Raw genomic sequence first — 26,730 nt, forward strand, 5'->3', positions numbered from 1 at the left:
GGATACTTTACACGTAAGAGCTGTTAGCTGAGATGCAAATGTTACACAGAAATTCTTGTAGTAATGACCTGGTGAGAGAGAGGGAAGCAGCAAAAGGACACAAAGCAGGTAGTGTATCGTTTAGAGTCATTTAGCTTGGGGGTCAGCCAGCTGTGGTCCGTGGGCCAAACCCAGCCCCCTCTGCCTGTTTTTGTATGGCCTGCTATATGCTACGAATTGTTTTACATTCGTGAGTGGTTGGGGAAAAACTGAAGAATATTTTTTGACGTGGAAATATTATGTGAAATTCAAATTTCAATGTCTGTAAATGAAGTCCTATTGGAACACAGTCATGCTCATTTGTTTACATATTGTCTATGGATACTTTGGGGCCTCAATAGCAGAGTTGAACTGTTGCACAGAGACAGTATGGACTTGCAAAGCGTAACAGATTTGTTTTCTAGCTCTTTACAGAATTTCACAGATCCTTGCATTAGCTCACTCCTCTCCTAAAAACTGACATTCCTTGGAACAGAGGAGTTCTAGGTGCCAGAATTTCAACCTTTTTCTATCTTCAGTCCACTCTTTAGATTTCTATTTCCCTGGGAAACTTGCATGTTCAGATTTTTAGTTATCTGAAAAACTTCTGAGGAAGTAACCCCTTCTTCATTTCCCACTCTACTTGGTTGCAGAAACATGTGGAATTCATTCAGAATACTTGAGACCTGTCTATCCAACCAAAACCTTCCCAAATCATTACACCATTGTCACGGTAAGTGCTTGGCCAGTGGCAAGACTGAGGCCACAGACAGGTGACTGGCCCCCCTGGACGTGCTCAGGCAGGCAGTGGCCACACCCCATGGCTCACATTTCACAAGTACATGTGGTGACAGTTCATGGCTTAGTCAGGCCAGGCAGGAGTGTCTCGGACTGAGGCCGATCCAGGGCTGTGCAGAGTTAACTGTGAATGAGTGTCCCAGCACTAGGCTGCTTCACCTCTGTGATAGGCCAGGTGGCCTCTGGGATGTGAGAAATACCATTGTCCTCTGATCTTTTGCTTAGCGTCTACTTATCTGAAGGTCTGCTGGGAATGGTAGGCTGTGTATGAGGACAGCCCCTGGATGTGGGGAATTTCTTCCTTTCTTAGTCTTTTCATTATATTTAACTTGATAAAGGATTCTATTTCATAAATGAATTGAGACAGGTTGTATCTCTTTAGATAAAGCAAGTAAATTCTCCTCTATGTACGAAAAGACAAAAGTGAAATGATCAAAATGAACTCAAAGGAAAATTAAGTTATATAACACTTATAGATTTAGAACACGTCTTAAGGAGGCCACTGCCAAAGCCTTTATTGTGTCTTTACTACTTTGCATTTAGTCTTTTATTACTGTGGAACAGTAACTGTAACCTATTTGAATTTTAACCCTAGTAATTATGTGTATGTGTATATGTACATATGTATACACACACATATTTATATATGTATTTGCAGATTCTATATTTGCAGATTCACCAACTCATTAAAATTCATTCGTAACCCCAAAATCAGTACCCGCAACATATTCATAGTCATTTGTGAACATTCACAGAGTGGCAAAACATTCGAGTTGCCCAGCTCATATGTTCCCAGCTGAGGTCTAACAAGGTGACACTCTGCCTTCCTGTTTTAGCTCTCACACTGTAAACACATGTTGTCTTCATAGTCTGTTGTCTAGTTAGTGCCATGTTTTTCACATGTTCGTGCTTTTTTTGATTTTGCCGTTTAAAATGGCCCTCTAGCGTAGTGCTGAAGTGCTGTCTTGTGTTCCTAAGAGCAAGAAGGCTGTGATGTGCCTTATGGAGAAAATATGTGTTAGAGGCATGAGTCATTGTGAACCAACAATATATATTAAATAAGGTATCTTTAAACAGAAATACACATAAAATGAGATTGTATATTGATAAGTAGACAAAAATGTGATCAGAGGCTCACAGAAACCCAACCCTGTATTCTCCCTAGGCGCAACGGTTCCGTGTTCGCTATTTAGTGTTGGCAGCAGCTTTATAGAACATAACTACTGCGTAACTACAAGAATCGACTGTCTAGGGGCCGGCTTGGTGGCGCAAGCGGTTAAGCGTGCGCGCTCCACTGCGGCGGCCCAGGGCTCACTGGTTTGGAACCCCGGGCGTGCACCGATGCACTGCTTGTCAAGCCATGGTGTCGCGGCGTCCTATATAAAGTAGAGGAAGATGGGCACGATGTTAGCTCAGGACCAGTCTTCCTCAGAAAAAAGAAGAGAATTGACATCAGATGTTAGCTCAGGGCTGATCTTCCTCACAAAAAAACAAAAAAAGGAATCGACTGTCTATGCACATACATGCATACCTGTATACCTGTATGTATACCTGTATGTATACATAAGTAAGGGATTGCATGTAAGTGCTATTCATTCACTATAAATATGTGTATGTATTCATATTCATATATATAGTAATGTTCTGAAATAAATACTCAAATCTATCTAAAAGTAGTTACAACGGCATGGGATATCATAGGCATAGAAAATGTGTGGAATGATTGAATGAATATTTGTGATTGCACTGAAGGAACGATTGGACTGAGGTATGGGTGGAAGGGAGGATGGATGGAGACTTGGCAGGCTCCCTTCTAAAGTGTTGGAACACACTTTAACCCATTTAGCCAGGATATTTGATATGCAACAGCTTCTACGGAGTAAATTTCTTGCTATTATTGCCAACATAGCCAGTGGCTGATCATTATAATATGGGAAACTTTAATTCACAAATAGGTATTAATCACTCAACACTTATATTAATACCACCAACACAAACCAGCTGCCTAATATCATTCATTTGCTGCTATAGACCATGCATATATATATACATTTAGGTTCAGATCCAGGAGTTTTCTATTGAAAAATATATGACATCCTTCCAAGATATGAGTTAAAGATCTTATGCTATTTCAATTTAAATATGTTTTATTAATGTATGATTTTGTCTTAAATCTTTTTTTGAAATGATCTTTTTAGGGCTTATATCCAGAATCACATGGCATCATTGACAATAATATGTATGATGTAAACCTCAACAAGAGTTTTTCACTTTTTTCAGAGGAGAAAAATAATCCAACTTGGTGGCATGGACAACCAGTATGTAGCTTCTACATGTGGCACCAAAGTAACCTCCATTTTCCAATATGACAGTGGACGACTCTTCTGTCTCCACTTTGAGTTTTATATTATCTTTCTCATTTCTAAGGGCTGTGGGTGGGAAAGTGTTTCACCACTACTTATAATAACAATTTGAATCTTTTAAACATTTATAGTTCATTTTAAGCATTTAGTTCACCTAAATGGCCTTCTCTTGAAACTTGTATGTTGTATTATAAACATATTAATCTGGAAGTTACTAGAAAGATTATCTGTTGATTTTTTTCCTGAGTATGTCTTATAATTCTTTAAAAGGGAAAGAGATACTGTACAATTTTACCAATTTGAAAAAATTATCTTCTATCTTACTACTTTAGTACATTTTTGATTTTCGAGGTGGATCCCTGGATAATTATAGTTTTTAACTGCTACAAAGACAAACTTTCAATAATTTAAATAAATTTTAATGATCAAATAAATTTTGCAACTGTTAATGTTGTTCAGTTTCTATATTTCTACCCAAACTGATTAATCTCTTGACTTTCACTCATCTTAAATTTTCTCTTCTTATAGGTCTGGCTGACAGCAATGTATCAAGGTTTAAAATCTGGTACCTACTTTTGGCCAGGATCAGACGTGGCTGTAAATGGCTCCTTTCCTTCCTTATATAGGATTTACAACAGGTAGTGAAGCACTTGTAGATATTTCCCAGCCTAGGAAGACATGATTAGGTTTTTTTTTGGTCTTAATCTTGGTGGTAATTCTATTCTTCCAGTTTTGGGGCCAAAAATCTTGTCAATATTGATTTCTCTCTCTTGGGTCCCTCATTCAGTCTGTCAGTAAATGCTTGTAGCTCTAATTGAAACTATGTGCAGCTGAGAACTTCCTATTGCCTCCAGCATTAACCCTCTGGTTTGAGCTGTCATCATCTTTTGCCAGTCTTCCTGCCGTCGCCTCTTTACACAGCTCCTGCTTCTATTCTTGTCCCCTATAATCTGTTCTCAATCTACCAGCCAGAATGATTACTTAAAAAACAACTCTAACCGTGACGCTCTTTGGAACCAAAAACTTCAGTGGGCCCCATTTCACTGAGAGTGCAAGCCTACAAGGCCCCACATGGTATGACCCCGACTGTCCCCCTGACTCTCAGAACTTCTCTCCTGCTGCTCCTCTGGGTGCTCACTCTTCTCCAGCCATGCTGACTCCTTGGTGGCCGCAACACCCCAGGCTTGCTTCTGCTGTAGGGCCTTTGTGCGGGCTGTTCTCTCTGCCTGAGAATCTGCACAGCCCACTCCCTCCCCTCCTTCAGGCCATTGCTCAAAAATTACCTTCTCAATATTGTCTTAGCCTGATCACACTAAGATTTCAAATTCCAAATCACCCATCCCACTTTCTCAGTGCCCCTTTCTCTGCTCTACTCTCTCTCTTTTTTATCGCCTAACACACCATATAATTTATTTATGCATTAGGATTATTGTTTATTGTTGGTCTTCCTCCTAGAGAATGTAATCTCCAGGAAAAAAAGCATCTTGGGTTTGCTCACTGATAAATTCTGTTTAAAATGAACAAAGGATGTCTGTCAATAGATGCTCAATATGCTTAAATGCATAAATGAATAAAAATAAACAAATCAAATGAAAGGAAAATAATTAATGGCCTTCTATTTTATTTGGGAGAAAACTGAAGGAAGGAAGGATGAGAAGGAAAGAAAACAATATACATTTAATTTATAATGAGGCAAGTGTATCTCTATATAAGTGTTGAAAACAGGAATTCCTCTGAGTCATACTGAATCACTTTCAGTATTTTGATCACATATGAACAAAAATGGATACCTGAAAATATCAACCTGCCTTCCTGAGCAGAAATATAATGGAATTATTCTTGACTTGATTAATTTTTTACAATTATTTGCTCTTTTCAGTAGTGTCCCATATGAAGAGAGGATCTCTACATTGCTAAACTGGCTGGACCTGCCCAAAGCTGAAAGGTAATATCTAGTGTCAGAGAAGTGCTGGCACAGTGGGATATTTGTGGGTATAAAATAAAATTATTTCTTTACTTTAAATGACCATTTTTGGAAAAAAACTTGGCATTTCCTTTTTTTTTTTTTTGTGAGGAATATCAGCCCTGAGCTAACATCTGACGCTAATCCTCCTCTTTTTTTTTTTTGCTGAGGAAGATTGGCCCTGGGCTAACATCCATTCCCATCTTCCTCTACTTTATGTGGGACACTGCCACAGCATGGCTTGACAAGCGGTGCATTGGTGCGTGCCCGGGATCCGAACCTGCGAACCCTGGGTGCTGAAGCGGAGCGTGCACTTAACTGCTGCACCACTGGGCCCGCCCTAGCATTTTCTTTTAATGGGCACTTTTCAAGAATTATTTCTGAGAGCAGTTGACTTTTTGCTCTTGAGAATGTGGTTGACATGATGGGACAATAGAGACAGAGCTAGTACCAAAGAGCAGAAGCAAATCTCAGAACCAGATATGGGCTGGGAGCAGGACTGCGGTGGATCTGCAAGTTGGTCGTGAGGACTGACCCCGGAGCCAGAGGGGCCAGGGCAAGGCCGGCCCCGGGATGCGGTCAGAGCATCCTGGAAGAGAGCGCCAGGTCAGCGGTGCATCTGAGACCAGATGTTTAAAGGAAATTTCAAGGAGTGGCAGAACAGAATCAGCAAAAAGTCAGAAACCCGGAAACATGAGGGCTGAGGGGCACTGAGAGAGGTCTTCACAGCAAGAACAAGACAGGCTTTCGTTACTAAGTCTGACCAGCGCTTACAGCCTGGAAGGTCTTAATTCCCGTCAGGAGACTGTCCCTACTCGGGCCAAGTGGGACCACGGGACCCCGATGAAGAGACGGAGGCCAGAGGAAAAGAGGATACGGCCCCAAAGTTCTAGATCTACAAAGTTCCCAAATCCAACCTGTAGGTTTACTCCGGGTTTACTGATGTCCTTCTCTGTTTCCATTTCATCCCTAGACCTGATTTTTATACCCTGTATGTGGAACAGCCTGATTCTGCAGGACACCAAAAAGGACCAGTCAGTGCTGCAGTAAGTTTCTTTTTAAAACACATGTAAAACCATCTAGCCCTAACCCACAAAATAAAATGGTATTCTGTAATTCCCATAAAATATAAATGTTTTTGATAAAATAGTTAAAAGTCTAAAAAGAATATCTGCCTTATTAACCACAAAATAGTTTAAGGTCTAAAAAGGATATCTGCCTTATGAACCACATTTTGACTCATTTGATAAACACTTATTAAATTTGTGCTTTGATATAGTAATGTTATTTATATAATGAAAAGCAGATTATTTCAGTGCCGTCTAGAGCTTCCAGGTAGCAGGTTCCTCTGCAACCTAGAATTCCATTTTACAGAAAGGGCCTTCTGGAGACAAAGAACACTTGTTCACTGAGGGTCTTACCAGTTAATTCATTGTACCAGGGCTGATTTTACTGCTTCCACAGTACCCACTGTGAAGGTGAGTGATCGTGATTCCATGTGAAAAGAGCAGGGTTTTCTACCCAAACTTGTTTTGCCCCACAGCTGCAAACATTTCCATGCCTGTTAATGATCTTAGCGCTCAAAAAACTGCTCACTCATTGCCCGTTAAGGGGATTTCTTCTTCCTTTCCTTTCTCTGGGCTGGAGTTGGGGGCTGACGTCTAGTCACGTTCAGTAAAATGTGCCATCTATGGAGTGTGCACTTTGTGGGGCTCTGTGCTTGGGAAGCATGTGATGAGTGAGGTTGGACGGTCTTTCCCTGCGGGAGCTCGTGCTCTCCTGGGGAGGCAGACACATGCACAGATGGTTTCAAAACTGTGGAGAGTCCGGTGGTGGCAGCATACCAGGGTGCTGGGTGAGAACAGAGGAGGAGGGCTCTCAGTACAGTTGGGAGGTGTGAGTAGGGTGACTCTGTGAGAGGGGACATAACTATGTCATGATGACAGGTGGAAACTGTGACTCTCACTGGCATACCAGGGGGCATGGTCACCCTGAGAATGAGGCTCAGGAAAGCATGTTGGAGTTGATGGATTTAACAGTAGATAGAGATGGTTTGAGTTCTAGTCCTGCTCTGTCCCTTATTAACTGTGTGGCCATGAACACGTTTCTTCACTTCTTAAACCTCAAGTTTCCTGGTCTCTACAACTGGAAGGTCCAATAGCACCATCCATGAACGTTTGCTTTGAGGATTTCGTGAGATAACGCGCTAAAGTTCTTAATGGTAATTGGCTTGAAAAATTCTCAGAAAAAGAAAAAAAAAAGACAATCATTGTTAATTATAGTACTCTTATAGTACTATTAGAGATTAAACATTGTTTCCCAATCCTATTACTATTACACTTTCCTACTCAGTGAAAAAAAAAGTGAAAAGTTATGTCAGTAAAAGTTATTCACTTAAACCTTGTCAGTTCAATGCACTATATTGATAAAGTCTGGAAAATTTAAAAACACAAAAGAATATAAACAATAAAATAAAAATGAATTCCAATTGACCATTCAGAGATGACCATGGTTAATATATTTTTGATATATTTCCTTTTTGTTTTCTATACATGTGCTTTTCTAAGAAATGCTAAATACATTTAAAAACAAATCGGGATTCCGCAATATGTTCGGGTGCATATACAGCTTGGTTTTAATTTTTTATGTTTACATTGTATTATGAGCATTTTCCTATGCCGTGTTCTTTAAAACATATTTTTTAAAGGCTGTTGAGGATGACTTCTTAAGAATGTGGCATAATTTATTTTTTCTTTTATTTAAATTATAGATAAATAATGTGATGAACATCCTTGTATGTAAATCTCCATTTGTACTCTAAGTGTTTACTTAGGCCAAATGCCCAGAAGTAGAATTATTCGGTTCTGCCCCTTTTTAACTCTCTGATTACACATTGTCACATGATCCTCCAGGCCGTATGTAATCATTTAGGCTCCTATAAAAGAGTCTGTGGACTCTTCTCCCCAGCATTGGTCATTATCATGAATACCTTTGCAGTTGAAAAATGTTTGTTGAGGTTGAACATTTGTCTCAGATTTTTATTGCCTAGTAGTCTGTCTTCCTTTGTAGGGAACATGGTTTAAATTTTTTGCTTGTAGAAATTTAGGAAATTGGTATTTGGTAAATGTAGTAGCGTGGTTGCTGGGCTCTGATGTCCTATTTCAAAACCCATCAATTCAGAGAAGGAAATGCGTATAATTTTTGCTTGACTACGTAATGATATGCTTAATTACACCTTAATTCATGAAGACAATCTTAACTCCAATTCTCTTTCCTTAGGTAATTCAAGCATTACAGTTAGTAGATGATGCTTTCGGAATGTTGATGGAAGGCCTGAAACAGCGGAATTTAGACAACTGTGTCAATATAATCCTTGTGGCTGACCATGGTATGCCTTTATTTTTAATCATATTTTATCGTTGATTCTATCTTATCACTTCAGGGAGGAGACAAAAATAATAATGATACTTTAATAATGATAATGTACTTCTCTGCCTAGAAGCTCTTGAATGAGCCAAGAATGAGTTAGTGGTAGACTGTGATAAATAGAAGACTAAAATTAAAATTTCTAGTTTAATTATTCTAACATCCATTCTAAATATCCATCCACGCACTTAATTTTCTGTAAAAATGGAGTTAGTGGTACTTAACAGGATGTGATTGGGTTCTTATTCAGCCATACAAAGTGCTTTTCAGGCCTTCTTTTCAGCGGGAGTTTCATTCACGTGGATTGGCTGCAGTTTACTTATTGGCTGGTTTTACCATGTCCTGTGTGTTATTTTTTTCTTATTTTTTAATTTTTTTCAAAGAAGGATTTTTATTTTGTATTGTAGTTTGAGGTAGAGAGTTTTTTTTGTTTGTTTGTTTAATATGTCACCCAAAGATAGTAGGGCCTAGGAATGCCAGTGAGAAGAATTTTTCCAAGATATGTATATTTCTCAGTATATTTTTTCTGAGTATATTTTTCAGTATATTTTTCTGAAATATATTTCAGTATATTTTTCTCAGTTATGGTTACATAGAGTGTATTTTATTTTAATGTTTAATTGGTACTGCAGTCTATGCCCTCCTCTTTGATTCCTTGCCTTATTGTTTATTGTTTTTTTCTTCTACGGTCAACATTTTTTAACCTGCTAATTAGTAATTATCTAGAGTGGTGATTTATCTTCAATTATTTTAGTAACAAATCAGTGTTGAACTATGTACTCTTTTTTAAAAAATTTTTATTGAGGTCATAATGGTTTATAACATTGTGTAATTTCAGGTGTACATTATTATTTATCAGTTTCTGTGTAGACTGCATTGTGCTCACCACCAATAGTCTACTTGTTATCTGTCACCTGTTGTATCTGTGCCCCTTTACCCCTTTCACCCACCCCCAACCCCCTTCCCCTCTGGTAACCACTAATCTGTTCTCTTTATCCATGTGTTTGTTTATCTTCCACATATGAGTGAAATCATGTGGTGTATGTCTTTCTCTGTCTGGCTTATTTTGCTTAACATCATACCCTCAAGGTCCATCCATGTTGTTGCAAATGGAACAATTTTGTCTTCTTTATGGCTGAGTAGTATTCCATTGTGTATATATACCACATCTTCTTTATCCATTAATCAGCTGATGGGCATTTGGTTTACTTTCACATCTTGCCTATTGTGAATAATGCTGCAATGAACATAGGGGTGCATAAATCTCTTTGAAATGTTGATTTCAAGTTCTTTGGATAAATACCTAGTAGTGAGATAGCTGGATCATATGGTATTTCTATTTTTAATTTTTTGGGAAATCTCCATACTGTTTTCCATAGTAGTTGCACCAGTTTGCATTCCCACCAGCAGTGTCTGAGGGTTCCCTTTTCTCCGTGTCCTCTCCAACATTTGTTGTTTTCTGTCTTGGTAATTATAGTCATTCTAACAGGTATAAGGTGATATCTCATTGTAGTTTTGATTTGCATTTCCCTAATGATTAGTGATGTTGAACGTCTTTTCATGTGCCTGTTGGCCGTCTGTATATCTTCTTTGGAAAAATGTCTGTTCATATCCTCTGCCCATTTTTTGATTGGATTGTTGGTTTTTTTGTTGTTGAGTTGGTCAGTTCTTTACATATAAGAGTGAAATATCTAGGAATAAACCACTTATCAGATATATGATTTGCAAATATTTTCTCCCCATTGGTGGGTTGTCTTTTCGTTTTGTTCATGGTTTCTTTTACCTTGCAGAAGATTTTTAGTCTGATGTAGTCCCATTTCTTTATTTTTTCTTTTGTTTCCCTTGCCTGAGTAGACATGGTACTCAAGAAGATGCTGCTAAGACCCATGTCAAAGAGTGTACTACCTATTTTTTCTTCTAGGAGTTTTATGGTTTTAGGGCTTACATTCAAGTCTTTAATCCATTTTGAATTAATTTTTGTGTATGGTCTAAGATAATGGTCTACTTTCATTCTTTTGCATGTGGCTGTCCAGTTTTACCAACACCATTTATTGAAGAGACTTTCCTTTCTCCATTGTATGTTCTTGACTTCTTTGTCAAAGATTAGCTGTCCATAGACGTGTGTTTTTATTTCTGGGCTTTCAATTCTGTTCCATTGACCTGTGCGTCTGTTTTTGTGCCAGTACCATACTGTTTTGATTACTATAGCTTTGCAGTATATTTTGAAGTCTGGGATTGCGATATCTCCTGCTTCGTTCTTTTTTCTCAGGATTGCTTTAGCTATTCGGGGACTTTTGTTGTTACATATAAATTTTAGGATTCTTTGTTCTATTTCAGTGAAGAATGTCATTGGGATTCTGATTGGGATTGCATTGAATCCGTAGATTGCTTTAGGTAATAAGGGCATTTTAACTATGTTTAGTGTTCCAATCTATGAGCATGGAATATCTTTCTTTTTTCTTTTTTTTCTGATGAGGAAGATTGGCCCAGAGCTAACATCTGTTGCCAATTTTCCTCTTTTTGCCTGTGGAAGATTGTCCCTGAGCTAACATCTGTGCCAATCTTCCCCTATTTTTTGTATGTGGGATGCTGCCACAGCATAGCTTGATGAGCAATGTGTAGGTCTGCGCCTGGAATCCAAAATGGCAAAGCCCAGGCCGCTGAAGCAGAGCACGGGAACTTAACCACTATGCCTCCAGGCCAACCCCTCTTTCCATTTCTTTGTGTCATCTTCCGTTTCTTTCATAATGTGTTATAGTTTTCAGTGTATAGGTCTTTCACCTCCTTGGTTAAATTTATTCCTAGATATTTCACTCTTTTTGTTGCAATTGTGAGTGGGATTGTATTCTTGACTTCTCTTTCTGCTAGTTCATTGTTAGTGTATAGAAATGCAACTGATTTTTGTAACTTGATTTTGTACCCTGCAACTTTGCTGCAGTTGTTGATTATTTCTAATAGTTTTCTGGTGGATTATTTAGGGTTTTCTATATATAGGATTATGTCGTCCACAAACAGGGAGAGTTTCACTTCTTTCTTTCCAATCTGCATACCTTTTATTTCTTTTTCTTGCCTAATTGCTCTGGCCAAAACCTCCAGTACTATGTTGAATAAGAGTGGCAAGAGTGGGCACCCTTGTCTTGTTCCTGTTCTCAGAACAAGGCTTTGATGGCTTTCTGTTTTGCACTGTTCAGTATGATGTATTCTGTGGGTTTTCATATATGGCCTTTATTATGTCGAGGTACTTTCCTTCTATACCCATTTTATTGAGAGTTTTTAATCATAAATTGATGTTGGATGTTTTCAAATGGTTCCTCTGCATCCATTGAGATGATCATGTGATTTTTATTCCTCATTTTGTTAATGTGGTGTATCGCATTGATTTATTTGTGGATGTTGAACCATCCCTGCATCCCTGGTATAAATCCCACCTGATCATGGTGTGTGATCCTTTTAATGTATTGCTGTATTCAGTTTGCCAATATTTTGTTGAGGATTTTTGCGTCTATGTTTATCAACGATATTGGCCTGTAATTTTTCTTCTTTGTGTTGTCCTTGTCTGGTTTTGGTATCAGGGTGATGTTGGCCTCGTAGAGTGAGTTAGGATGCATTCCCTCTTCTTCAACTTTTTGTAATAGTTTGAGAAGGATAGGTATTAAATCTTCTTTGAATGTTTGGTAGAATGCTCCAGAGAAACCATCTGGTCCTAGATTTTTGTTTTTTTGGGAGGTTTTTGTTTACTGTTTCAATCTCTTTACTTGTGATTGGTCTATTCAGATTCTCTATTTCTTCTTGATTCAGTTTTTGAAGGTTGTATGAGTCTAAGAATTTATCCATTTCTTCTAGGTTATCCAATTTGTTGGCATATAGTTTTTCATGGTATTCTCCTGTAATCCTTTGTATTTCTGTGGTACCCATTGTAATTTCTCCTCTTTCATTTCTAATTCTATTTATTTGAGCCTTCTCTCTATTTTTCATGGTGAGTCTGGCTAAAAGTTTGTAAATTTCATTTATTTTCTCAAAGAATTTGTATTATTATTATTTTTTTTCTTGTGAGGAAGATCACCACTGAGCTAACATCTGATGCCAATCGTCCTCTTTTTTTTTTTTTTTTTTTGCTGAGGAAGATTGGCCCTGAGCTAACATCCGTGCCCATTTTCCTCTACTTCATATGGGATGCCGCCACAGCATGGCTCTACAAGCAGCGCGTCGGTGCTCACCCGGGATCTGAACCAGCGAACCCCGGCCCGCCGCAGCGGACCACGCGCTTAACTGCTTGTGCCAGCAGGCCGGCCCCTATATTATTTTTTTTGAGTTGTATGAATAGACTTCTATAAAGTCTCTATCACCCCATGTTTGTCTGCTTGAGGTGAACTCTCCATCTCGGCTAACCTGAGTGTTCAAGGAAGTGGAACAGCTGCCACTCTGCCACCTCACACAGTTTTGAAATCCTCATTCACTCAACACGTATTTTTTAAGTGCCTCCTCAATGCTGAGTACTTTACTAGACATGGCGTGTTCATAGGTACCTATAGCAGAAATGGACCTTTCCTAGATGGGTCATCAGAACCATCTTCTCTTGGAGGACATTCAAGTAAACTCCAGTATCTGTGAAGGAACCAGACATGGGGCAAGAAGAGGAAAAGGAGCAGTCTGCAGAAGTTTGCTTTGCATTTTAGGACATCAAGATAGTGTGAAACAGTAATTTATTTTAAAAACTTCTAAAATGGTTCCCTAACACTTTGGCCTACTGTTTTAAAGTTAAAGGAAATATTTTAATGCACATTTTGTTAAAAGAAATTATAAAATATAAAAATAAAAATCATAAAAATCATAAAAATACAAATTGTGATGTAGTCTGAAGAATCTTCAAATAAGAAAGTTAGTTTTAACTACCGAATCTTTTTTAGAGCACGTGCTGCTTATATAAATTTAAATAATACACTTATGAAAAATAAATATTCTCTAGTCCTTATTCTCTTAATCTATTGTTTTGTAGAAATGCATGTTGTTTTTTTGATTTAAAAATTTATCATATTGCTTTATGTACAAATCAGATGTTATAAAGATCTAATTAGCTTCCTAGAGACTATTTTCCTCTTTGAAATTACCTTAATTGATCTACACTGAACAAATGATCTGTTGATAATTCCTGTCTATTCTTCTCTTATAAACATGACCTTTCGCTCTCCTGCCAGGATTTTCAAGGTCTGCCATTTAGAGTAAAGTAGAGGGTAAATTGCATAGGCTCTCAGTGAAACTTGGTTTGAGATCTATCTGCTATTTGACGTGATCAAAGACAACCAACTGTTACCATCTATATGCATTCAGGGGATGATTTTTTTTTTTCAGGAATGGATCAGACTTACTGTGACAAAGTGGAATATATGACTGATTATCTACCCCAAATAAACTTCTACATGTATGAAGGGCCTGCCCCCCGCATCAGGGCTGATAATGTACCTCAAGACTTTTATAGCTGTAAGTATAAAGATGCCCATATGAAAAAAAAAAGGTAAAACTTAACGTGAATAACCATAGCCCCCGATTCTGAGGATGTAGGGATTACCAGGCCCCTCTTCTGACTTCTTGAGAAGACCACACAGAAGCAAGTGAGAAATTCCCATGTTTAAGGATAGTCAGTCTATAAAGTTTATGGTAATATCTAATATCGTTATGTTACAATATATTATATCTGTTCTTAAATGCTAAAATAATTTTTATTTAATTTTACCAGATCATATTCATTAATAAATTAGTGTCAAATTCACCTGAGTTGTTCACATTTTTTGCAGTTGTCAAGTATCAATCGTAATGTGATTTATTTTTTTTCTTTTGAAACAGTTAATTCTGAAGAAATCGTTAGAAACCTCAGTGTAAGTATACAGTCTCCTAATAAATCTATGTATGTTAATCTTGGATTCAAGAAATTTATACTCTATATTTCTGACTCCAAGCCACCCGTAATATATTTTTTAAACCCTCCCTCCAACATTATTTTATATGCATATCAGTTGCTTTTATCTTAGTTGTTTTCATTTTGGAGTTGACACTATCATAGGAAATTAGTTTGGGGTAACAGGGGCACTGACTCCTGGCTTTTATGGAATGGGCTTTTGTTTCATTCAAAGGGGCCGTGCTAGAGAGCTTCAGGTAGCATTGCTTTTCACATTTTTTTGTGTGACTTAATATCAGACATTTTTCTGTGTGACTTAATATCAGGAAATCACAGACTCTACAGATCTTTTTGAACAGGTCAGAAAGATCATCTCCTTACCCTCTAAGTATAATTCCAGCTGCTTTTGATTGGTTCCATAACCCAGGTTATAAGTAAACGAGCAGGACAAATTCCAGATAGTTTAAAACAATCTGGATTTTTCAAGGTGGAGTTAACTACACCTGGAGAGACCTGAAATATTCTTGTGTGGTAGTTTTAATAGTTCTCTGTTTAAAGTATATTCACAAATACGTATCTATGATATGGAATTCATGAGTTTACCATTGCTTGGCATGGGGCTCAATTTATTTAAATGTAGGTGATGTGCAATTATAGTAAAAACAGTTAGGATGAAATGTGAATGACTGACGATGACACATCGGGTAAGGAATGGTTACTGTAACCCGGGGCCCCCTGTGAGTTTGAAGGAGGAATGGCAGCTAGAGCAGAAATCCCTTAGGGTGTCAGTCACTCCTTTTTCTCTTGCTTTTTCTGAGATTCTGATCTTGAGTAAACAGATAGACAGTCTCACCCCCTGCTGGTGAAGGGTGTACACGTAGTGTGTTCGTGCTGATTGGGTGGGTAGTCGAGAATTAACATGTGGATGCTCTCAATCCGCACGTTGTTTTCCCTTTTTCCCATCACCTCATGATCCATGTAGCTGCAGTCCCATTGGTGGGTGAGGAAGGACAAATCCCCAGTAATCCCTGTGGTGCAAGGGGATTGGATCCCACAGGCTTTGGAAATCTATTACTTGGCATCACAGATATGGACTGGGCCTGGAGCTACAGAACCCTGAAGAAATGGACTACCATTTCCCAAAGTAGTCTATTATTGCCAGGAAAATATTCCATGTGGTAGTACAATATCCCCAGTAATGCTGTTCTGTGGGCCTGTATTGAGCGCATATTAGACAAACATAACCAGACATGAACTGGCAGGTCTAAGTTCTGGCTGCGTGACAGACAGCAGCAGCAACTTTGTTCTTAGATAAAATGACCCAAATTTTATCTCAACTCTAGTGTCTTCCTCTCAAATGCAAAGATTAACCCAGTACTTCTTTAGAGGTTGACGGTGTACCCCTGGTTTTCTCTGGATTCACTCTGGCTACACACCCAACTAGGAAACTGTGACTCACCAGTCAAATGATCTATGGTCCATAAGGGCACATTCTAGTCCCTTGTGTCTTTGAGGAAGCTGCATACACTGCAGCTGCCATTATGCGCTTGCCTGGAAGTTACAAAAATACTGGCTTAAGAAGGAAGTAATGACAGATGAAAAAGTAGAAAAATAAGAAGCCTGGAAAAGATACCAAAAAAGGCAAGGAAAAAACTGGCAGAAATATCTGTGCAATAAATACATTTCTCTTCCCCCCTTTCATTCTGTAACTTTCTATTCTCCTATATTCTGTATTTCTTTTAAATTGTTTTTTGTTCTATTTCATAGTGTCTCCTATTTTTCTTATATAAATTGAGCATGAGATAATAGTGACCCAGATTTGAAATATTTATGAGATTATCAAGGCTTAAACTAAATGAGAAAATGAGGAAGTAGAAAAAATTCATTTCCTCATATTTTTATCTGTATTTTTTTTCTCTTGCTTCTCAAAAAGGTCACAAGGGAGAAAAAGTTCCTTTGTAGTTCTATCCCTCATTTCCTCACTGTTTTTACATGATAGATAATAATATGATTTGCATTTTTATGTAGTTTTAAAATATGCCATCTAGTTACAGCAGTATTACTAAAGAAACAAAATTTCACTCCAGTGTGTGAGAAATCCATGAATTTTTCACAAATAGGGAGACTGTACTAGATTTCAAAAATTGTTGATTTGAAAATTAAGCAAATATACTTTATTTAAAGGGTAAATTGAGTCAATTGTGAAGGCATTTTTTGGCTCAAACTGATTTTTAAAATTTTTACTCATAGCCAGTAGTGTATTGTATACTTTTTATGTGTAATTTAGACTCAAAAGTTGTATTTGCTGCTCTAAATCTAGACTTATATCTATTCTCTGTCAAAAAGGAGGAGAGATTTATGGTGGTTTAAGATATATACACAAGAATGGAAACTTGGAACATCAAACAGTATAATTTACATCATATTTTTAATTGCAACCTAAATATTGTTGCAACAATAAAAACACTATAATTAAGGAATGCAGCTGCATTGATAATAGGTTTAATATTCCTATTTTGTTAGCCAAGCTTAAATCCTCTTACTTTTAAAAAGTGCTTAATAAATTGTCTTAGGAGATGAAATTGTTGAATTAACTTGTGTAATAAGCATATAAGCGTCATGAAGACATCATTTACCTATTTTTCAGTGCCAAAAACCTGATCAGCATTTCAAACCCTATTTGACTCCTGATTTGCCAAAACGACTACACTTTGCCAAAAATATCAGAATCGACAAAGTTCATCTTTTGGTGGATCGACAGTGGCTGGCTGTGAGGTTTGTGTGTCTAGTTACTTATCTCACAATACTTTTAACAACCATCTTTCATTATAAATTTTCTTCACTTTACCCTGCTACTACGATCATGTAAATTTTCCTGAGCATTGACATTTTCTTGACATTCATATGCTATCTAGCACTCTTGTATTTGAAATGACTGTTAGATTGCTGATCCTAGCATCATAACCTTCACAAATATAGATGAGACTGAGGAGGAAGGCTGAGACTGTACATCGACTGTTCCAGAGACTGTCAATACCGACACAGTCTTAACCCTCACTGGGGTCTCCTTTAGGCAACAGACAGAATGTAAAGATGATATCAGCTGTCTTCCAGGCTGGTAGTAAGATGGCTGTTTAATTAAGATCTTTGTCATCTTTGTGGTTTTTATAAAAGATCACGTTTATGGCTATAAGGCCACGCTAACCAATTAGTTGTAACATTTATGTCTTTTTTCTAGTTACAGTTATAATTCATTTGATTGTTGAGCATTTGCAAAATATAAGCATGTTTAGAGAAAATAAAAACCATTCTGAATCACTCCTTCCCAAAATAACCAAGCAATTCATGGATACAATGCAATTTTATTGATGCTTGCTACATATGTGCCAGGTCTGTTTCAGGCGTTTGGGATACAGACATGATTCCTGCCCTCCTTGTCAAATGGACAAGACTGATAACAAGCCAGTAAACAAATAAATACACACTGTCTGGTAGTTTAATGAACGTTTCCTACTTTTGTATTTCATTCCCGTGTTTTTTCCATGGGCATAGGAGGTTATAAATAGAATCAGGATCATGCTGTGTTTTCTGGCCTATCTTGTGTGTGTGCTGTGTAATGCCAAGGGGCTACGGAGGACTATGGGAATACAGTGGCTGAGAGATATGTTTAACAGAGGGGAGACAAAAGAAGATGAGAGAGCTGAGCTCTAATGTAAGTGTGTGCAGGGGGAGGAACTAGAGACTTGGCAGAGCCTCTGCTTGAAGATGTGTAACCAGGAAACCCACGCAGTGCATTCGAGGCCAGAGAGGGTGCAGCTCACAGCGGTCACTAGATGGCGCTGCCTCTCTTCTTGGGATTGGAGTTTCACAGCCTTTTGTGTAGGTCAGCGGGCTGGTCTAGGGCTCAGGACAGTGTTCTCTGAAAAAACATTAAACTATGTGAACAAAATTAAGCTTTACTAATATTAAGTATATAAGATTGTTAGTAATGTATGTATATAATATATAAATAAATGTGGGTAAGTTCTTCAAATATTTACTGTTAAGAATATGAGATTAAAGTAGTTAGGAGGCCACTGGTGCAAAACGAGAACGTGCCCATCCATCCGACAACATGACCAGTGGGTTACAGAAGGAGAATCCAGCCTCCAGAACATCTCTGGGTGTCTCTCATTAATACTCAGTCTCGAACTGTGAGCTGTACGTTGAACAGCTGGCAGTGAGATGTAAAAAGAGCCTGGCTTACAAGGCCTGGCTCCATGCCTGGCTCCTTGTGGGAGTTCAGACAGATTGCATCTCGGGGCTTCATTTTCCTCATCTGTAACACAAGGTTAGCCTGGTTTTGTTATTCTCGTGCCCTTAGCACACAAAGTAAATTAACTTAGATCAGAGGAGTGTTAACTGCAGCTCTTGCCAGATCAACCCAGCAGTTTCATCTGATCCAATCCTGGATCCGCTCTATCTCCAACACATGAGTCTCAGGAGACCTATTTTCTAAGTGAAAGTATGTTGTCTTTAGTAATAATGTTCAGTATTCGGTAACTAGATTAGATTCTCTTTTCAAAATTATAGCAAATTTCACTTAGTGTAATCCATTTTCTTCATCATCATCATCATCATCATCATCATCATCCTTGTTTTGCCTAAAATGTGTTGGATTTTACTAATTTGGGGAAATCCAGTTATTTGAAACTATAGTTGAAGTATTGTTAAAGTGCCCTTTTAGAGAACATGAATAAAAGCTTTTTATTTTATGATTATTTTATGATTTATGAAACTGACAAATATGTCCCAGGCACCTTTCTAAGAACTGGAGATAAAGACACAGTCCCCACCGTAAGGGTCTTAGCCCAGGCAGGGAGGAAGAGAACAATTATAATCAGGTGTAACAACCTCTGCACTACGATCAAGTACAAGGCTCAAGGACACAAAGAGTGATCACACATCCCAGGCGAGGATGTCAGAGAATGTCCGAGAATGCCTCCGGGTAGGGTGATTCCTGCTCTGGGTTTTGAAGACTCAGGGTGGGTTAGGCTAGCTGCTGCCATACAGCAGGTCTGCCCTGTGCAGTTGTGCAGTCTGCGCAGTGTACAAGGTACTCAGCCGAGAAGAGGAGTGGGTGCTGAAATGTAACCCTTGCTCAGCTCATCAAGCCCTGATGGGGCTGTGTCTGCAGGAGGAGAGGGACCACTTTTCTTCGCTGGAAGTCACCTGTCTACTCGCCAAGGCTTGAGCACTGCCAGCTGTGTCTTCTCAGAGCTGCTGCTGCTGCTGCTTTTTTTTTTTTTTTTTGGTGAGGAAGATCAGCCCTGAGCTAACATCCATGCTAATCCTCCTCATTTTGCTGAGGAAGACCGGCCCTGAGCTAACACCTATTGCCAATCCTCCTCCTTTTTCCCCCCAAAGCCCCAGTAGATAGTGTATGTCGTAGTTGCACATCCTTCTAGTTGCTGTATGTGGGATGCGGCCTCAGCATGGCCGGAGAAGTGGTGCGTCAGTGTGCGCCCGGATCCGAAGCCGGGCCGCCAGTAGTGGAGCGAGGGCACTTAACCGCTAAGCCACGGGGCCGGCCCAGAGGTGCTTCTTCTTCTAAAGGCTCTGCACAGAGCAGCCCGGTGCCTTTTTAAAGCCAGCAGCTGCTCTGGGGCAAGGAGGGTAGAAAGAAAGGGTCAGATTTCCTGACAGAAGGACTAGATTCCAGAAATGGCAAGTAGTCCCGTGTTGCTAGAGCACTGGGTGAATGAAGCTGCCCTCTGCATGACGCACTTTATCTGTCATGACTAAAGAGTGTGACCTTGACCGTGAAGAAAGTAGGAGACCACTGGTAGATAGTGGGATCTGCGTTTCAGAGAGCTCACTCCAGCTGCCATATGGAGGAGGATGGTCAAGTGAGCGGCAGCAAGGCCAGTTAGAAAGATGTGTAGTGACCCGTTCTTCAGCATTATGACAGCCCGAGGGAGGCTATGGAGCCATGTGGGATGGTGAGACTAGTTAGGTAGCACATTATCAGGAAAATATATGTGGTGAACTTATGACTCAGATTTCCCAGGGTAGTACTGATTTATCATATTCTGTGCCACATTTGTACTCATTAAACGTGTGTTTCCATTTCCAACAGTGATAAATAGCGTTAAATACGATTAAGAGTGTGGGTATGCATGCATGAGCATGTGTGTATGTGTGGGTGGGTGGGGTGAGATTTAGGATAACTGATTCAGAGTCAGGATAACCAATTAGGAAGTTGGTTCAGGTCAGAGGTAATGAGGATCGAGCTTAGAATGGTGGCAGTAGAGGAAAGCAAGGGAAAATGTGAAGGGTACCGTAGAGAAAGATAGGACTTGGCAACTGATTGGTACCAGGAGAGAAGTCTTGTTCATCTCCCATCTATGTCATCACTAGCCATGGGGGAGAAACCTGGCCTTGATTATAACTTTATTAATTAGACATGGAGAAGATAAAAGAGAATTTGTTCCAAAAGTTTTCATATAGTACTTGGAAGTTGAGCTAAATTATGACAGTTAAAATCCACTCATCTTTTCCAAATGCCGGCTTCCATTTTTCCATATGTAATTTCTAGAGTCAAATGAATGGTTGGAAAGCATGAACATGAACAGTTAGAAGAGCAAACCTCTAAAGTTTTTATTTGGAAAGCTGTAGAAAATAGAGCATTTTCTAACAATATTTTTTATCTTTTACTTCCAGATAAACCTTTGCAATATAAAAGTTTTCTGATAGAGTTGGGTTAGGAGTTGAGAATATTAAAAAACTAGATTTTTCTGAAAATTGAAAGATAAATAAAGGACCAATTCTAGAAAATTTTACCAATGACTTGCTTCAGAAGACCTTTTCTTTCTTTCATTAATGTAGTCTAGCCTCCCACACAGAATTTAAAACTTAATTATCCCCAATCAAATACTTCTGGTAATCTTGGGGAACCAAATATCTGTGCAATAAGGATAAAAATATTTTCTAAACAGCTTTTACCTTATGCCAACAACTTTGCTGGAGTTAACTAAGACAAGGACGTGAAGTGGCTCCTTAGGGTAACTGAATTTAAGCCCCTTAAATAGGACTCCTCTGGCTTTCCCTGTTGCAGGCACTACTTAGCCTCTCCTTTCTTCCCCCTTTTGGGTAGAGTTGAGTGTGGCCTGCTTGGTGTTGTGATTTATTTCTTATTTTGTAATTTATTTTTAGTTAAGCTGAGTTAGAGTCAGTTATACTTTTTTAAAAAGTTGACTTTTTAAGACACTACATTTAAGTCCTGCTTTCAGTTGAGCCTAAAATGTAAAAACAAACAAGAACATTGTGTGTGTGTGTGTGTGTGTGTGTTTGTGTGTGTATTTGCCCTGGGGAGTGGGAGGTGGGGAGTGGGGAAGCAAATGAGAGGAATCTTTTCAGGTCAACCTTTGGAAATAGTAGTCTTTTTTTCCCTTTAGAGACCTAATTTGAACCAGTATAACATTGTTGCTTTAAAAAAAGTCTAGGTTCATTTATTGCTATTTTGTTTTCAAGTATAAAAGCTAACTATGTATAAAATTGCTAATACTGTGCAATTCAAAGATTAAAGTATAAAAAGTAGCAAAAGACTAACTAAATTTGACAAGTCATTCAAGTAATAGAGCAATGGCCTATGGAAGAAAATCCCAAAAATTAAAAATAAACTCTGAATTTATAGAATATACTGGCTTCCCCTTACCAAGTGTTATAGGTAACTTACTGAGTATTCTTTACTCATACTTTTATATTATTTCCTTAGACATCTCCACTGTAAAATAGGAATCAATATTTTCCCCAGTTCCAAAGATTTATTTCTAAAGTACTAAAATGCTTGCAGTTACATATTAATCAAACTCTTCTCAATCACACAGACATGTGTAAAGGGACAGGTAAGCTCGAAGCCAAATTCTTTTTTAAAATCTATGCCTTTGTTATTATCCTTTTGTCTACGTCTAAGAGTGAAAGGCTTTTGAATTCTATTTACAGACCCTGGAATTCTCATTCCCTCTCTCCGACCATTCTGTTTGTTCCTCTGTGGTTATGAATTTGAGCACGAAAATAACCATATTTATGCTGTTGCTGACAGAAAAATTTGCTTATATAAAAGCGGAAGCTACATAAAAATCCATTAAATCTCAGTTTGCAATCATTAGGGTCTCATATCAATATATGGATCACAGTGTACTACTATTATTCCTTATAGGAGTAAAGATTATTCATCCTGTGGAGGAGGCACCCATGGTTACGACACTAAGTTTAAGAGCATGGAGGTAACTCACTGCTTTCTTTTAACAAGTACTTATTGAGCACCTACTTTGTGATGGGCAATGTTCAGGACTCTTGAATACATCTGTGAACAGAAAGATAAGGATCCCTGCCTTCATGTAGCGTTCATTCTAACAAGGGGATACGGACAGTTGGCATAGTAAAGGAATGTATTATTTGGTATGTTAGGGGATAAGTGTTATGGGAAATATAACTGTTAGAGGGTGGGAGTGTCTGCTGTATTGGGGCGAGAGCCTTCGTAGCCATCGGATGTCGGACTGTGGCTGCCACTGATGGAGGGGAAGAGCGCGATTCAGCTGGACATGTTAAGTTCAAAACATTTATCAGACGTGCAAGTAGGGATGTTAGATAGGCAATTAAGAGAGAGTCTACCCAGAGATAAACAATTGAGTTTGAGGCGTATAAATCATTTAGAAGATATGCAACTAATAAGATCCGCAGGGATTGAGTGTAGGTGGAGGGGAGGACCATGTATAGAGCCCTAAGCACTTCTCTTAGAAGAGTGGGGGAGAAAAAGGGTTACCAGCAAGGAGACCTAGAAGTAGAGCCAGTGAGGCAGGAAGAAAACCAGGAGGCTGTGGTGTCCTGGAAGCCCAGGAAGAAGCTCTTGGAGGAGCCCATGAGGAAGTGTAGCCGTGTTCCCCATTGGTGAAGCTTGATGCTTGTTACACCCTGACGGTCTTATCTGGTTCCATTTGTAATACACACACCACACACACACACACTACACACCATACACACACACACCACACATACACACACACCACACAACCACACACACTGCACACCATACATATACACACACCACACACCATACGTACACACACACACACTCACACCACACACACACAAACACTACACACCATACACACACACACCACACACACACTACATACCATACACACACACACACTCACACCACACATACACACTCACTACACACCATACATACACACACACCACACCCCACACATACACACACACTCCATACCATACACACACATACCACGCACCACACATACACACTCACTACACACCATACATGTACACACACCACACACCATACATACACACACACACTCACACCACACCTACACAAACACTACACACCATACATACACACACACACACTCACACCACACATACACAAACACTACACACCATACATACACACACGCCACACACACAGACCACACATACACACACACTCACGCCACACATACCTACACTACACACCATACACACACCACACACATATACACACACACGGCACACCATACATATACACACACCACACACACTACATACACACACACTGCACACACACACAGTCACACCACACATACACAAACACTACACATCATACATACGCACACACCACACACACTCATACACACCACACACACACACTACACACCATACATACGCACACACCACACACACATACACCCATGTATATACCTTTCCAAAAAGCAAAAAATGTTAGGCTCTTATTGAATGTACTGCCTCTTATCATTGTCATGATGGGTTATATCTCTGCGAATATTTGAAAAATCTCTGGAGACAAAGTGCTTCTCTATTAATTAGAGCACTATTTGACTATTAAGTTAACTGCTGCAAGAAAAACCTACACCTCCAATTCTTTGCTGAGAATCTTGGGGAAGAAAACATATGTATTATATATATATATATACATATATATGTATGTATATAGGTACACCCCTGTTACCAGAAAACAATAGCTTATGTTTGATACTTTTCTTCTAGTTATTTACAATCTAAAATAATTAGATCTGTTATAAAGAATATAATTAACATTAATTAAATATAAATAAAAATATTTAGGTCTATTCATCCTAAAAGTAAAGGGGAGATATATTTAAGAAATCAGTGGGTTGTAGAAGTTGTGCAAAAATTTAATGCTTAGAAACTTCAACATTTTTTGTCATACATTAACATATTTGAGAAATGATATGAAAAGAATATGAAAAGAATACGTGATGTTATAGGATGAATTTCTAATTTCTGTTGCCCAGATGTGGTAGCATTGTGCTGACGTTGGTTGTCCACTGTTGCCTGTATTCTCCCAGTCTGTTGACATCTGAGGTGCTGTGGATGCAGGTAGAGAGACAAGTCAACACAGGAGGGATTATATTTGATTGGGATTGGTACAATATCACAGGTGGAAGTGATGTAAAAGTCACTTTGAAATCCGAAAAGAAATCCTTACAAAGGCCTAAGTACAAATAGGAGAGCTGTTACAGAACCACAGTGTGTCTCTGCCACCATCTGTTTCTGAGTTTAGATGCATCTAGTAATAGTAGGACTGTTACTATCTAGGCTATCTTTTTGGCACATGGACCCAGTTTCAAAGAGAAGACTGAAATTGAACCATTTGAAAATATTGAAATCTATAACCTAATATGTGGTAAGTATATCCATATAAATACAACAGCAAAATGGGGATATAGTTTTAAAAATATGTATTTTGAAATTGGTGATAAATTGAATCCCAAAGGCGGATGCTCTGTGCTAAGAAGACAGAAAGTAGAAAAGATGGGGAAGAATAATTTATTATTCAAAATTATTCAGCAATAAGAATGAATTCTTTTGTTTTTCTAGTAATGATAAACATTACATCTCAGGAGACCAGCTTTTCTATTAGTTAGTTACTATATGAAAATTTAATTTAATAAAACTTAGATAATTAAATTACACTTCCAGCTTTTCAAAGCAGGAAAAACACAATGAAAAACATAAGTATTTTCTTGTAATTACAGAGAAAAAGCTTCTGGCATAAAAGGATGGTAAGAAAGTCCTATTTGGGGCCGGCCCCGTGGCTTAGCGGTTGAGTGCGCGTGCTCTGCTACTGGCGGCCCGGGGTTCGGATCCCGGGCGTGCACTGACGCACCGCTTCTCTGGCCATGCTGAGGCTGCGTCCCACATACAGCAACTAGAAGGATGTGCAGCTATGACATACAACTATCTACTGGGGCTTTGGGGAAAAAAAGGAGAAGGATTGGCAATAGATGTTAGCTCAGAGCCGGTCTTCCTCAGCAAAAAGAGGAGTATTAGCATGGATGTTAGCTCAGGGCTGATCTTCCTCACAAAAAAAAAAAAAAAAAAGAAAGTCCTATTTGGATAGACACTTGTTACTATAATCAATGTTAAAAAACCTTAAAGAATTAGAGTTTTGAGGAATCTAACCTACCTTTTCTGCCTGCATGCTTACCTCAGACCATTGTATTGACAAGTCACCCATCTAGGCAAGGCAGTGGGTAAGTTACAATTTCACCTTTAGCTGCAGGAATCTGGACATAAATATGCTCACAGTTGTCGCTCTTAATCCTGTCCTGGCCTGTGGTGATGGAATGTGACTTAGAGACCAAAAAGTATCCACTTAAAAATAATGTGTTGTAGCCTTAACAGCTCAAATTCTTGGTTCCCAAAGCCGAGTTTGTGGTCAGGGCTGCTGGCCCTGTGGGAGGAGGCTTAGAAGGGACTAGAGAGGATTCCAGGTCGAGGAGAGATCTGTTTGGTAGCACTCAGCGGGGGCCACGTGAAAGCCTATGTTTGTGAGATATTTGCATGTTCTGTTTTTATAGAAAAAAGTTAGAAAAAGATCCCTACATATTAAGCAAAATTCCCTACTTTAATTTTGAAATAGTATCTGTCCTTAGAGAATTTTCATATAATTAAGTAAATATACTACAAGTAAGGTTGTAAATTGTTTAACTTCTTTCCATTTGTTTTTACTAAAAGTATAGCTTTTTATGCAAGAAAACCATGACATGTTTAAGGAACAAAGTGATGATTTAAACAATGATACTTTTCTCTAGAGGAATAGAACCACTTCCTAAAAGTTCCTGCAGCTCATCTACAGCAACTGGTCCTCTTCTCCAGAAAGACTAGGTGATGGAAACTCGGGGGAAGAAAGTTAGTACACTGATCGGGGTGTGCAGGACACGACTGCATCGCAGCAGAAT

General features: G+C 38.7%; 1 protein-coding gene across 1 annotated transcript in view; it reads left to right on the top strand.

Moving 5' to 3' along the window:
* The window catches only part of ENPP3 (ectonucleotide pyrophosphatase/phosphodiesterase 3), an 81,772-nt gene that overhangs the window by 21,467 nt on the left and 33,575 nt on the right, over positions 1–26,730 (top strand). The window contains exons 6-16 of the mRNA XM_087444122.1: positions 672–751; positions 3,015–3,134; positions 3,708–3,817; positions 5,059–5,124; positions 6,116–6,188; positions 8,422–8,530; positions 13,918–14,046; positions 14,410–14,441; positions 17,109–17,236; positions 22,662–22,728; positions 25,085–25,172. Coding sequence (XP_087300248.1) covers positions 672–751; positions 3,015–3,134; positions 3,708–3,817; positions 5,059–5,124; positions 6,116–6,188; positions 8,422–8,530; positions 13,918–14,046; positions 14,410–14,441; positions 17,109–17,236; positions 22,662–22,728; positions 25,085–25,172 — 1,002 coding nt within the window. The remainder of the gene's footprint in view (positions 1–671; positions 752–3,014; positions 3,135–3,707; positions 3,818–5,058; positions 5,125–6,115; positions 6,189–8,421; positions 8,531–13,917; positions 14,047–14,409; positions 14,442–17,108; positions 17,237–22,661; positions 22,729–25,084; positions 25,173–26,730) is intronic.

This window comes from Ceratotherium simum, chromosome 19 (assembly GCF_057802395.1).
Source record: "Ceratotherium simum simum isolate JZ-2026a chromosome 19, ASM5780239v1, whole genome shotgun sequence".
Classification (NCBI taxonomy): Eukaryota; Metazoa; Chordata; class Mammalia; order Perissodactyla; family Rhinocerotidae; genus Ceratotherium; species Ceratotherium simum.